Raw genomic sequence first — 14,945 nt, forward strand, 5'->3', positions numbered from 1 at the left:
TCTTGTTTGTTGGATAAAGGGGAACTGAAAATTGAATAGGTTTACTAAATATTTATTTGTGAGAAATTTGTGCATTACCTATCCATTGCTCTGGTCGCTACGGGCTCTAGCTGATGCTGCTTTGTTCGCCCTACGGGTCGACGTCGGTCACATTATGTACCCGGTTATGTACGTCGGTCAGCAGCAGCTTTGGTGTTTGCTATCCATCTCCGTGCTGGGTTTGGTCCTCTTCCGGGTGCTCCATTATCTTGCTGCTCAACCGGGTTATATTCTGCGATTGATACAAAGTGTGGAAATTATTGAACAAGGATAATCGGGCAATAGGAAACACACGGTTTGAGTGCGTTTCGAGCAGTATAGATTAATCGAAAGGAAAACTAAATCAGTTTAGTTGACGCTTAAAGTAGTGGGTGGGTCTACCAGAGAATATGGAGAATACTCCATACTCCAGGTAGTACCCAATCAAGTCCCCCACTGACTCACCTTCAACTTGCGGTGTTTGGCCTCTTTGTCGTTATCGGGCGGACTTTCGGAGCCATCAGTGGTCTTGATGAACGATGAGTAGAAGGACGAGAAGCTAGAGCCGTCCATGTCGTCGCTGTTTCCATTGCTGTCTGTGTATTTCTTTGTGCATATTTGTATTTCAGATTGTGTAAAAGCTAAAGAGAGAAGTTCGCTTATCTTACCTTCACGTTTGCTCGATTTCTGGAGCAAGCCTGGTTGGAGTTGTAGTCGCCTATGCCGGAGGCGATGGGCGAGTTGGCCTTCTTTTTGTTGGACGAATGTGACGGTGTGACGTTCGAGGCGGGTTCCGTCTTGACCGATGTGTCCTGTGAGGACGGGCGTTGCAGCTGGGCGGGTGTGATCGAGTGGAAGGCTCCCTGTGTTTTGGGCGTCGTTGTCGCCGTTGTCGTTGTTATCGTCGGCGGCGCCACTATGACCTGTTGAGTCTGTCGGACCAGTTATTTAGATGCTGACTAGTGAGGAGAGTTTCCAGCTAACTTACCGAGAAGACGGTCTTGCTGTAGTTGGACTGCGAGGTGCTAGGCTGCTCCGGGAGCTGCATTGCATTGGCTATTCCGGGAAAGGGCATGGGCTGGTACATCATGGCCGTGGCGGCTGCCGCCGCCGGGTGCGTGTAGAAGAGCGACGGGTGCGGATACATCACCCCGGTCACGTACTGGAGAGGTATTGCGGCTGGTCCCGCCGCCTGCTGTGAGGTGCTTGCCTGATCTGGGACCTTCGGGGCATGCTGATGGGCATGGTGATGGTGCTTTTGGTTGCGGGGCGTGGGGCTAAGCGCACCCGGTGCAGGCGTGGAGGCGGCTAGCGGGGTGGCTGGAATATAGTAGAAGGTGGGGAAGAGACTTTGCTGAGCCGAGAAGCTGCTCTGGGCGATGGCCGTGTGAGTGGTGTGAGTGGGGTGGACAGGTGGGATGGGGGCCTCGGGCGCACCCGTTCCCACGCCCACACTGTTGAGAGTGGGCTGCTGCTTGGGCTTGTTGCCCTCGCCCTCCCAAGAGTAGGACCCGCCGCGCTTGGTGCCGTGGCCGGGACCAGTGCTGCTGTACTCGAGTATCTTCAGCGAGTCGATTGTGTTGGTCGTCTTGTTCTTGTTCTTTTCGACGGTACGGCGGTCCCCGCGTGACTCTCGGTGCTTCTTCAGCATGAACTTCTCCATCTCGTCGTTGTGCTTGTTCAGAAGCGACTCGGTGAGTGAGACGGGCGGGGAATCGGGAGTGCCAGCGGTGGTTCTGGTATCCTGCCCACCACTGGAGGGACCTTCGCCGCCGGAGGTGCCCGATCCCGATCCAGAGGCAGAGTTTTCGGCGCCCGACTTGTCGGGTCCAGTGTTGTCGGGTCGAGAATTGCTGGCGCCAGAGATGTCGGGTCTGGGGTGGTCGGGTCTAGAGTTATCGGCTCGAGAGTTTTCGGCCCGAGAGTTTTCGGCGCCGGAATTGTCGGGTCCAGTGTTGTCGGGTACGGAATTGTCGGCGCCGGAATTGTCGGCCCCGGAATTGTCGGGTCCAGAGTTGTCGGCGCCAAAGTTATCGGCCGCAGAGTTATCGGCCCCAGAGTTATCGGGCCGGGAGTTATCGACGCCAGAGTTATCTGCGCATGAGTTTTCGGCGCCAGAGTTATCGGCGCAAGAGTTTTCAGCGCCAAAGTTGCCGGGGCCATAGTTGTCGACTGCATAGTTGTCAGCAGCAGAGGTGTCGGCGCCAGAGGTGTCAGCGGCAGAGGTATCGGCGCCAAAGTTGTCGGCGGCAGAGGTGTTGGCGGCAATGTTGAAGGCCGCAGAGGTGTTGGCGTCCATGTTGCCGGAGGCGCAGGTGACAGTGCCGGTCCCGGAGGTGGCTATTATTGTGCCGGTTCCCGTGACCGTACCAGTGCCCGTTCCAGCATTGCTTGTGTTGGTCGCACTACTCATGTGTATATTGCTGCCGCTGGTCAAGTGGCCTGAGGAGCCACTGGCGCCACTGCCCTCGAAGCCGTTCAGGGGGCTAAGCGTGCTGCGGGCATCCTCGCGGGTGCTGCTCACATCCGAGGACCCCACTTTTGGCGGGTCGACTTCCACGGGTGCAGTGACAGGCTTGCTGTTAAAAAAACGCAGCAGGTTCTCGTTATAGTTTAGTTGATTGTAGCTGGGTGGCGTCTCAATGGAACTCTTACTGTCATAGTAGTCATGGTGGGGCGAGATTTCACCCAACATGACGCTGTCCCGCTCTGACACAGTCAGCTCGTTCTCGTGCGGCAGCTCCAGCTTAAGGTCCGCACGCGACACCTCGTCCATAAGTGTCTCCATGAAGCTGGCCAGGGCTTGGCACCGGCGCGACACCTCCTGCTTGACCGTGTCCGAGGGTCGAGAGACTTTCTCGGCCAGTAAATTCACGATTTCCTCCTTAATGCGTGTGTTCTTGTTCTGCAACTCCTCCGCGATCTTCGGTTCCGAGTTGGGCGGCGTCTCGAAAACGTTACATATCTTCGGACCTACCCACACGGAAGCAACAAAAATTATCAGTAAAGAGTTTGGTCAGGGTGTCTTTGAATAAGGAGGTTATAATTCCTCTAGTTCTTTTATAGCTTTCATCATGTTAGTGAATAGTTTAGGAACTAAAAAATATGTCAACCCAGGCCAAAAAATCTCTAAAAAACACATTTCCATATACTTTTGTACCGATATTATTTTCTAAATTGATTAAAATTCAACTAGTTTAACAAAATGGCATATAACTTCATTAACCTTGATGTGAAAACCCATTAAAATAAGCGAAACTTCGCTTTTTCGGTATTTGTATGGTATTTCCTTTACTATTTTTTTTCTCCTATAAGAAAGATGAACCCCATCTTTTGTACTAAAGCTAACAAAATGCCGTCGAATCGCCTAAAAAAACCTGGGGATAGATTTGGTTTTCTATGTATATTTGTTTGTATATCAAAAGCAGACTTATAACGGATAATATACAAATATAATGTCCATGCTATCTGAAGCCCAGAAGAACGAAATGAAATACTGCTTGGAACTTCCTAGGAGGCGCATTATAAAAGCTATACAGAAACTCACCCTGAAACACACGATGATGGCCGACAACAAACTCGAGCTTACGTGACCAAGGGTTCACGAAACTGCTCCACTCCGTCTCAAGAAGGATGTAGCAGCCGTTTTGAATGAGGAAGCGATAGGGCTTGCTGCAGAAGGAGGCGCCGGCCGTTTGGCCTTTCTTCATGACAGACTCGTATATCTCCTTAATGACGGGGAGGTCATCGTGGTGGTAGAGGTCCATGATGGATCGGCCCATTAGGTCCTGCGGAAGGTAGCCCAAAGCACTCACCGCCGCGCTGTCCACGTGCGAGATAATGCCGGCGGCCGTATGGCGGATGGCGAATTTGGGGCTCCTCTGCGAATGGATCTCCTCGGGAACTGTGGTGAAAGAGAAGAGGGGCGGTAAGAAAGAGACTACTGAGAGGAGAGGCTGACAGCCTACCTCTGTAGCTGCTCTTGATGGGGGTAGCACAAATGACGAGCAGCATGTTGCTGCTATTTGCGACCATGTAGTTGTCGGAACGCTCCTCCTCGGGCGCCTCGCGAAATGACATTCCCAGGCGGAAGGGCTCGTAGTTCACGGACCGGCCGATCACTCCGTAGCCACTGGTCTGAAGGCCCCGATACTGGCGCAGCATCACGCAGAAAGTGCTCCTGGCATCTTTGGGCATGCTGCAGCGCGACTCTGCAATGGGAATGCCCGTGGTGATCTGGCTGGCGAACGTAGCCCGGTCCTTGGTGTGCACAAAGTCGATGAAGGAGCGGCCTAGCCACATATCACGCGGAAAGCCCAGCACGTCCGTGATACTGGGCGTGGTATAGAGCACGATGCCGTCGTGCATTGAGATCACACAGCAGAAGCTGTCCTCCTTCACGCGCTCCGTCTTAGCCGGGCCCGTGTCCAGCTTGCAGGACTCAAAGGTCTTTTCCCACTTGCCGCCTGGTGCGTTGCCGCCATGGCAAACGCCGATGCCCGGCATCAGGGTGGACACAGAGAGGGGACAGGGCAGCGAAAAGGACTGGGACTGCTCCGCCTTGCCGACCCCGCAATTGTGCCTAGCCTCCAGCTGCTCGCCAAGCTTATGGTCCAACGAGGACGGCTGGTCGCCCAGCTGCTGTGTGGTCGCCATCACATGCAGGATTTTCTGGTCGCAGGCTGTGCTGCTGGAGTGCGGCTGCTCTTCGGCTCCCTCCAGCGACGAACCGATGCTCGCTTGAGCTTGTGTGCATTTGGCCTTCTTCTTCTTGCGCGACTTCTCCTTGTTGCGCTTTATGGCCATGTCGCTGCTACTAGTCTGTATTGAGGGTTTGCCCCCATAGCCGCTGCTGCCCGACGAGTGGCTACCGCTTAGCATGGACTTTGAACTGCCACTGTAGGGAAGATGCATACGTGAATTAGATTTTGGGGAGGGAAGACGCTGGAGGTCACTCACCTGCGCTGCGACTGACTGTTGCTGCAGCTGTTGGAGTAGGCCGAATCGGACACCTTGGTGTTTTGTGTGGACTCTGTTGACTCGCCTTCCATTGTGTCTGTGTTTTGTGACTCTCGTAGGATTTGTTCGGTAATTCGACTCTTAGAGAAGGTAAAATACGGGGTTAGGATTAGGTTTTTAATCGTTATTGCATGATATCATCGAATCTGATCTTTAAAAATTCCCAACAAAATATTCATCGTATACTAAAAAATAGAGGTACTTGATGTAGCTTCATTGCGGCTTTGCCAGTTGCGATGGATATAGGCATGTATTAGATTAGTGGTGAAAGTGGATGTTTCTAACAACCAGAAGGAAGCACTTCCGACCCCATAAAGTATCGATATTCTTGATCAGCATCAGCAGTCGAGTCTATTGAGCCTTGTCTATCTATCCGTCTTGTTTGACGCCTAGTTCTCAGAGACCATAAGATCTGGAGCCCTCGAAATTTTGTATCCATACTCTTGTCTATCAGATTCGGATCATCATTATTATACTAAGAAGGAACAAATGCAATTGCAGTGGATTCGCAACGCCGTCCAATCGCTTACTTGTTTCTTCTCTCTCATACACTCTTCCTCGTGCAGTGTGCGCCCTTTGTGCGGAGGGGAGCTGACTGGGAGCGAATGCTGACTGGGGTTTGGGTATAAATTTATAGCCGCGATCTTGCTCACAACGTTACCGCTCGATTCATAGTCTGGAGCTAGTAAAGATGATTGCTTTAGGTAATGATGTGGGGCCCCGTTGTATGGGATTTCTAGCGGGCTTTTCTCACAAAGAGTACAGTGGTATATTTCGTTCCGTGAGACACGTAAGCTCCGTTCTACATGGTAATACAGACACCTTCATAAGTAAAACCATATCATACAAAAGAAAAGAGGAAACATTAACAATGATAAAAAACATCATTATTGGGTCGCTATTTCTTCAGGTATATTCCATCTATCGTCGCGAATCAAAAATCGTGTGCAAGGTCGTGCAATTGTCTTTTCAATTGAGTAATTTCTGTGGGTATCTGCGCTGCAGATGCCGAGTAAAAATCATGAAAGTGCGCAGTCATAAAATCGCGGTATTTAAAAAAGTTTTTGGTGGTATATTGTATTTATATATATATACATATATCCCATTTTGAGGAAGTGATCTCTCCATCTAGACCTACAACTATCGTACATTGTTATAATTAAGGGTGCTGTCACTAAACAATGAAATTGTTCGAAAAACTTAATGTATGTATGGAATATTAATGTGGAATCCGGTTGTGGCACCCCCGTATATGCTTATATTGCAGCGTCCACGGGTATTCTCTTATGAGCTTTTCGCATGTACATATGTACGTGTCGGGTCGAGCAAATGGGGGGCGACATCTGGGAGTATTTGGGAGCAAGCTGGAGCGTCCCAAAGGGTAAGCTGAAGCCGAGAGTTACATATGTATGTACATACATATGCATCTTTGAATGTGCGTCACAGCTGAGTACGTATGTCCCAGCATACCATGGTAATGAATGAGACGATCGTCGATTCCCATTCATTCGTTCATTGCCATTCATTGTATGCGCAGTACGCAATAAGGCTTACTGGTTTTATTCAGCGAGGACTGCCAAAAAAAGAAGATACTCGTCGTTGTAGGATAAGTTTACGAGTATATTTAGGTACATATCCATATGCATGAATGCATTATATCATTTTGTTTTGATGTCGTTTTTCCAACGTGCCAAACTGGAGCCGGTTGGGATAGGCGTTTTTCCATCTCCCACTCGGCGCTCTCAGCCACTCCAGCCACAGGCATTTCGCTTGCTCTCGTCATGTCGCCTATCGCTTTTAATAATACACACTTAACACGTTACGAGTGGAAAAACAACGACTTTTGTTTATGTAAGTTGTCGTTTTTGCTTTTATTTTGCAAACATGATAATGCAAACAGTTCTCTCAGCCAAGGGTATTGTTTTATACAACAACGTGACGTCTCCGTCTCTCGCGTTGGGGCTCACTGTATTCGCCCTGGGCTCAATCGGACTTTCCAAGAGCTGATCGGTATGAATTTGCATACATGTATGCATATGTATATATTTACTTCACTGTGAACTGCTTAAGCTTCAGAACTGGCACCGATAAAAAAAGATTGTAGATGTGCCATAAAATGCATATCTGGATAGCATGCGCGGTGTATAGTGTAGGTGTTCTGCCCTGGACGTTTCTCGACTTTTCTCGACCTACTTGTTGGAAATTCAAACGGGTACTGAATGATACCCGAGTGGGAAACGTGCACTGCGGCGCCCGCGTACTCGCTCTGGGGCATGCATGCATTCATTCCGTTCTTCGGCAATCCCGAATCTGCATTGCCAGCCTCGGCTTTTATCGTTCGGCATTCATTCATCGCTTCAGTATACATCTGTGTGTATGTATGTGCAACAACGCTTTGGTTTCGCCTTAACCCTTAGGTAGCGTCCAGTTAGCATTCGCTAAACTGGTGCAATATTATTCACTAACTGTATATAATTTGGCATTGAGATTTTCCAAGATGCGGTACCAACATTTTTCACCGCACAACTGAGTTTCTGTCATTTGGTGATCGGCTCGTATGAACTTCTGTTCCACAGCATGTGGCTGTGTAACCCTCGGGCACCGGCAGTGGGTTAAAAAGCAGCAGCGCAATCAGACAGGAAAAGATGCCGACGCATCTGGCTTCGATTAGGCACTGGGGGTGGTTGGTCCACTGGGTGAGAATTCGGATGGGCGCTGCTTTGAAGGCACGTTGAGAACACTTTGTGCTCGAATTTTGCAAGTTCTGCGGGGCTCGGGCGCTTGAGTGCCTGCGTGGAAGTGGGAGTATTTTTGTGGGTCAGTCACGCATTTCGGCCACGTGAGCAGCCGGCGAGCATCATCACCACCTGCCACTCTTTCGCCCTACGCCTTGGCAAGGGCTGCTGCGACCCACATGCATACAAACTACGTACACTCTGGCTCCAGCTTATCCTCCGATAGTATGTTCAATAAAATCTGAAATGAGTGCTATTACTCAGTCTGAGTACCAGCCCCGTACAAAGTTGTGGGAGCCGACTGTTTCGCAGTTCTAGCATATTTAATTCAAGACTATCGCATAGGCCTAATATTCGCCGCAAATAGGTTTCTGTGAAGCGATGACGACGTGTCAATTCAAAAAAGTATGCACCTTGGCGTTGCATAGACTCGCAACAGAATCGAAAACGCACTGCAGCCAAGATGTATGCTTTGTATGCCATTTTCAAATGTGAACCGCAGAGATAACACTATGCAACACAATTTTACTTTTTAAGCATGGTACTTGGACAATTTAGAGACAGTATTTTAGTCATTAGATTTGACTCCCAGGGCATCAGACTGAATTGATTTTGTTTCCACATTATGCCATCCCCACTACCGCCTCCCCAAAGATAGAAAATACAAAACCATAGAGAATCGGAAGAAATCGAAACCATGGATTAAATCGGATCATTACGTACTTACTTTCTGTCACATTCGTTTTCATACAGCTTGCGCGCTCTGGCGGAAGGGAGCGAGATGTAACGGCTGGTGTTGGGTTGAGAAAAGAGCGCGAGACAGATGTAGCGGAATACAAATCAATATCGGATAATTAAATCAAAATTATAAAATTCTACGAAAATAGGCCATTAGGTGGAAAAATTATAGACTTTTATGTATATGTCATATATGTATGTTTATGTTATATTATAACTATTAAGTCTATGTTTTCCGTAAAATTACTCAAAACTAATGATTATCACTGAAGAAAAGCGTACAAAACTGACCTATCTATTCAATACCATGACAATACCGGTCCCTTAGAGGTACGAATAGTCAACAGCCAAGCTATAGAAGCTATCTTCGCGGTCATAAATTGAGTTACATGCCAGCCACTCGACAGAAGCTCTCTATCCCTTGCTCCCTCCTTTAAGGTGACAATTAAAAGTCATGTGGATGTGATGCAGGTAGGGAAATAGTAGGCAAAATTTAATTATTTAAGTCGAATTATTTAAAGAACTCGGACTGAGATACTGGCATACAAACTTACAGTGGGGAGCAAAAGTTAGTACATAACAGCTAAACGAATAAAACAAAGCAAAAGAACTGTTTTACCGTATCAATCCTCTTTATTCTTAGCAAATAGGCAATAATAACAAAAACAAATGAGAAGTTTTCAAAGAAAAAAGGAAAAAAAGCTCGCATATACTCATTTTTGCTCTTTTCGTTATTTGCACCTATTTTCGCTTTCTCAAGTTTCTTATCATCAAAAAGCGTGCAGATTTACAATTAAATCTCTTCTTTTTGTAGGTTTGTTATACAAACATCACATTAAGACGTGCTTCTTACAAACAAAGCAGATCTCTTAAATCTAATAGACAGTGTCTACCGCGTGCTTAAAAATGAAACAACTATCGTTAGAAGTTGAAAATAATATTGTGTGCCTTACTGATAGTGGCTGTTCAACACGTAATATTGCTGAAAAGCTTAGAATTAGTCAATCGGTGGTGATCAGAGTACAAAAAAGACGAAATGCTGTCCCCAAACTCCAAGTCCAAGGCCGCCCTAAGAAGTTAACGGACTCAGACGCTAGACTTATGATGTTGGAAATGAGGAAAAATAAGATGCTAACACCAAAGAATGCTTCTATGGCCATAAATAAAAATGTAAGTTGCTGGACAGCTAGAAGAGCCCTTCACAACATAGGGTACAAAGCAGCTGTTAAGAAAAATAAACCTGCGATGTCGGAAAAAAATGTTAAAGCAAGGTCGAAATTCGCAAGGGATCATATAAATTGCACCACGGATGATTGGAAAAGTGTTATCTGGTCTGATGAATCCAAAGTACGTATTACGTTGGCGTAGGCCCGGAGAGAAGCTTATGGTTTGGGGATCTGTTACATGGTGGCACTACAAAAATGCGAAAAGAGGCCGACTAAAGTCAGTAATTACAAGCATGGTCTCTGAAATGACGCAAATTTTAATACATTCTGTTTTTTTTCTACACTGAAAAAATATTTCGAGAATATTTATCTATTTTGGCGCTAAAAGTTCTTTTGCTATATCTGAAATAAATTTTTTTTAGTGTAAAGCAATTAAACGTTTGGCTTCGTGCCTGTTGTCTACGAACACACACAAACAAAGTTTTACAAAGAAAAAAACCAGAAAATTTATTTGTTGCTTTATCGTTCTTTCTACGAGAAAATCAAATGGAGGGTGAGATCGAGCGGAGCTGACACAGTAAAAATGACGAGACCTGCTTCGTTCAGTCCGTTTCGGGGCGAGCGATTCGAAGATTTGGGAAAGCTAAGTCGCAGATTCTAACTTACCGAATCCCACCGAATAGATTCAGTTTTCAGTTCATGCAGGGCTCTAATATGCATGTCCTTACCCTGATATGGATGATAAAAAAACTTTTTTCAGATCTTGTATGTATTTTCAAATAAAAATATTAATTAAAATAAAATTTTGAGCTCCAAATAAAAAAATATGTATGAAATAAATAGCTAAAATATTTATATTCGCCATGTTATAAACTTTAATAAAATGTAATGGTTAAAAAAATAATAGTTTATTGTCTTCCGTGCTCTGCCCACGTCACAATGGTTAAAAAATGTTTGATTTTGGGTTTTGGAAAAATAATGCAATATTCGGAAAGTTAATAGTAGTAAACTTTTTTTGAACCCTATGGCAACCCTGCACTGGTAGCTGGTCGATTACAGCCCCGAAATGTGTGAAAGAGCGGGAATATGATGCCAGTCCTCGCCTTATTATTATTCAGAAATTGTTAATCGAAAATAAATGTATAATATGGATAATAAACATCAAGGAGTTTATAACTCATATTACAAAGAGCTAGAGCCTTCTTTTATTCGTGTGTTTTGTTGTCTAGTGTTACGTAGGTATACATACATATATCCATTAAGCTAAAAAATCTATCAAATGTAGTTCTGTGTTGTAGAGTTTTTACTCGATATAACAAAATTTAGAAATTGCTTTTTATTCGACAAATTTGACAAAAACAGCGTACAACCTACCCCAATATTCAAAAAAGTTTAATGTATCCACGCCAAAACAAGACAAGATTTCACCAATAAATTTCAACATATATGTGATAAGACTGTTGTCTATACACAGCAAAATATACATGGTATCCTACATATGTCAGCCACGCTTTATAAAATACCGCTCATGGATCGCAAATAATATCAGCTTCTGTAGTTCCTATTGGAGTTTTGGGTGAAAGTGCTTCGGAAATACATAATAAATGTAATAAAAAAAATCGCAGATCTCATTCAATGCAAAATAGTCGCCTTAGCCATATAACTGATACCTTTTTTGGAACTATGGACTCAACAGACCCGTTCATTTCTAGTCTATGCGGTGCTGAAAGAAAAGGTTCCAAGAAGGAAATTGACCTTCCCAAAGAATCAATTAATCTACTGGCATAGTCGGAGTCTATTTATAAATATAATAATGCAATTGTAGATAATGATTCTGACAATGAAGATGAAGGCGATGTAGATATTAATAATAATGTAATATATATTTTTAATTATAATAATATTTTTTTATTTAATCATATTTAATTATTTCCCCATAAAGTGCCGGTTGATTGGCCGATCTGAAAAGTTTTAGTGAATTTTTGAGGCAAAACGAAAATCCTTTGCGTAGGTGATTCAATTATCTTTAAGAAAGCAATGTTTTTGTTTTATTTATGGAGAAAACGTATAGTATTTAGGCTGCGCAATGTCAGGCAAGGTCGCGAAAACTATTCGGTGCCAACTGCATCGAATGTGGACGGATGGGGTAGGCGTTCACCAATTCGTCCGAAAATTTCTTTATTTGATATGCTGTCTAATAATAATAAATGCGCAAAATTTCATGTCTATATGTATATTTTTAGGCTTTAAGCAAAAAAAAGGCCTTGCACAATGCAGAATGGTCCATTGTCGCTAGTGACGTAGATGCGCAGAACAGAACGGGCCACTTCTGCGCACTTCTTTTCGCTATCTTCTTTTTCTGTATCGTAATCTGTGTGTCTATCTCTGTCCAACTTAAATTTGGTTATCCGACTTAACAGGAAACCTTCAGTGAGCGTTGAGGCTCAGATCATGATAGAGATATGGCCATCGGAGTAACACGACGACTTTTCCGGTTTACAACGAAGGGCGCCTCTTCGCAGTCATAAACTGAGTTACATGCCAGCCACTCGGCAGATCCACATCGGTCAGAGTTTTCTTTGTGTTCATACCCTTGGAGAGGGTCCTATTATTTGTACCAGATGTTTGCAACTCACAGACGGAAGTATTGAGAACCCAAAAAGTACATATGAACCCCTTAACCTTATATTTGGCTTAATGCAGTAACTATATAAGACTTACTGTATCATATAGCTGCTTTAGGAACGTCCGATCCCAAAGGGTACACCGAGGCTAGTCTTTCTTTCTGGTATGTCATTGACACCCTATCCCCCACCCTCATTTCCACATACCCTCTATCTATCCCTCTCTCTCCCTCCTTTAACATGACAATTAAAAGTCATGTGGATGTGATACAAGTAGAAAGAGAAACAGTGCTAGGAATAAATACGAGTATGTGTGTTCGCTCGGCTCCAGATGGGGCTTAGGTAGGGCTCAGTTTGAGTCGGTTCGGTCGGGTTGTAAGCGATTGCCTTGTAATGACAGTTCTTAAAGCTACGTTTTTAATTTAAAGGCTTTTATGGCACCCGTTTCGGGGAAATTCGCTTAATGATCTCGTTTCATGTGGGTCTTAATTTTTACTTAGTTGGGTTGGGAGTGCGCCAAAAGTGAGATGTTTCGGAAATGGCCCATCGTGTAGCTATACGCATATAATATTGTCATTTCCTGTTGGGAATTCCTAATAAAATCAGAATAAGTCTAAGTTCTAGATCATAGATTTTCCCTGCTTTGCGTGATATTTGCTTCAATCAATCAATGTTGGTGGATTTCCAATGACGTTGCCATTAGCCGCCGAATGGCATGCTTAAGCCATCTTAGGCCCTTCAACTATAATTACCCATTGGGTTGCATGATTGCCATGATTTGGCCGCTGATTAACCAGCGACTGGGATAGGAATGATGCTTGCAACGCCGAGTCACGCACAGAGGCTCGCAAGTCGCGAGACATTGAACCGCGGGCACGTCAAACGGCTCGCCTTGAACTCGGTAAAGAGATATGCATGAGGTTTGAGCAAGGAAAATTTCCCACATACGCTTAATTCTTACAATGGCGCTTACGAATTTCAGAGAAGGGACAATTGGCGAACGGAATATGCAGTGGCTGAAAATGAAACTTAGTCAACTTAAATACCGCGATTTGGCGTAAGATCTGCGCAACTTTTTGAGAATGCAGACAATACTCGAATGTATACATATATGTATGTTTGTACTTGTATGCATGCTACATGGTGTGGACCTGGGTTTCTCGGAGAAGTGAATAGCTTGGGAGACTGGAGGCCGCGGCGGTCTTTAATGGCGGCATTATGTGCTAAACAATCCCAGACCTGCTCTATGGCTGAAGCACCACCAGAAATGGACGCGTTGGCGGTGGCAATTTCTCACGCTCTGGGTCCCATTGTTCCCACAATTTTCCATTCATTCAGTTTGCTCGCGATCTGTTCCTACTTGGTAATAAGTTTTTCTTTGCCTGGAATAAAAAAGCCACACACACACGCCCAGCACCAGTCCCAGTCCCAAGCCAGAGCCGAGAGCCATTGCTCTTGGCTGTCATCATCGTCGTCATCATCATCACCAGCACCGTAGTCGTCGCTGGGGTAATGAGTCTGTTTTATATGGGGTTAGTATGTAAGTAGAGGTCTGTACGATACACTCACGTCTAAAAAAAGTTGGATTCAAATCGAATTGCCTATCCTAAAAGTCCACTACCGAAGGGGAATGTCTGCAGATACACACGAGTACATCACTTCCTATCTCGAGCCCTGTTGACTTCTTTCTAATCAGATTTGGATCAGCAATATTTATAAAACCTTATTGTTTTGTTAAAGTGTAAATCTGATCGTATAGCTTACTAAATACTTCACTGCTTTCGATCATTACGAATCCTGTCTTCAGTCAGATTCGAATCATCGCGAATTAATAAAACCCGAATCCGAGCACTGCGAGTCTTAAACGATTCTACAAATACTAAGGAGCTCGTGTGCCTTCGTGTATGTCATCATTCGATTAACGTTGGAGTCTTGTGTATGAAATAACAAAATGATTGAAATCTAGTTAGTGCTGATCGTTATCCCCGTTAATTAGGTTTCGAAACGGTCCACAGAAACAAAAATTGAACCATCTGTGTTGTGATGTTTCGACAAATGGTCTCAAAATCGAATATCAATGTACAGTACTCTCAAAGTTCTGGAGCAGGGGTCGGCAAGGCCCTATCTTATGTGCATATTAAAGGGCGCTGCCGCTCACGATACACGTGTACATGTGAGTAAATGAGTGCCGACCTCTGCTCTAAAGAATCGCATAAGAGACACAGCCGTCCTTAACCAGGGATAAAGGAGTGTCCTTGCCATAAAGCGTAAAACGAAGAATTGGATGGAATTTTTTCGCAATGCAATATATCCGTAACTGTATGTCTGATTTGTTTTTTACTTCTTATTCTTTGGTTAATGTCAGATCTTGACCATTTAATGGGAGTGACATACTTGTGCACTCGTATGCAGAGAGCGAATGTGTCTAATCACTTTCATTATAGCTACGATTATCCGAATCTCCACTTCCTATGGCTGCGCGACGAGCACGTCTTGGCCCAGCTGAGAGTGCTGTCCGAGGTGTGGTCGTAAAATGATCGGGCCCCTCGCGTTATTGTCACTCCCTGTTTTGGCTGTGCCCCGACCCCCGGCCCAAGCTACCGAACATGCGAGCTGTCTGTCTCTCGCTGCCTCACTCGCACTCC

At 45.1% G+C, this 14,945-nt stretch overlaps 1 protein-coding gene across 1 annotated transcript; it reads right to left on the reverse strand.

The window, feature by feature from the left end:
* Window positions 1-199: 199 nt before the first annotated feature.
* Window positions 200-7,316, reverse strand: LOC113566580 (period circadian protein). The gene is made up of 8 exons (XM_026992810.1): window positions 7,088-7,316; window positions 4,978-5,117; window positions 3,987-4,915; window positions 3,566-3,922; window positions 1,007-2,991; window positions 687-881; window positions 484-624; window positions 200-271 (listed from the first exon to the last, which is right to left on the reverse strand). The coding sequence occupies exons 2-8, from the start codon at window positions 5,067-5,069 to the stop codon at window positions 200-202; spliced, it is 3,771 nt and encodes a 1,256-aa protein (XP_026848611.1). The 5' UTR covers window positions 5,070-5,117; window positions 7,088-7,316.
* Between the last annotated feature and the right edge of the window lie 7,629 nt (window positions 7,317-14,945).

Source organism: Drosophila persimilis, unplaced genomic scaffold (assembly GCF_003286085.1).
Source record: "Drosophila persimilis strain 14011-0111.01,24,50 unplaced genomic scaffold, DperRS2 tig00000793-arrow-arrow-pilon, whole genome shotgun sequence".
In the NCBI taxonomy this organism is placed as follows: Eukaryota; Metazoa; Arthropoda; class Insecta; order Diptera; family Drosophilidae; genus Drosophila; species Drosophila persimilis.

Bases quoted from the DNA above. Each gene is read 5' to 3' on its own strand.
- LOC113566580 (XM_026992810.1), bottom strand. From the start codon at position 5,069: ATGGAAGGCGAGTCAACAGAGTCCACACAAAACACCAAGGTGTCCGAT. The intron at 2,992-3,565 runs GTGAGTTTCTGT...CCGTGTGGGTAG, and splicing joins CCATCATCGTGTGTTTCAGG to GTCCGAAGATATGTAACGTT. The intron at 625-686 runs GTAAGATAAGCG...ATATGCACAAAG, and splicing joins GAAATCGAGCAAACGTGAAG to AAATACACAGACAGCAATGG.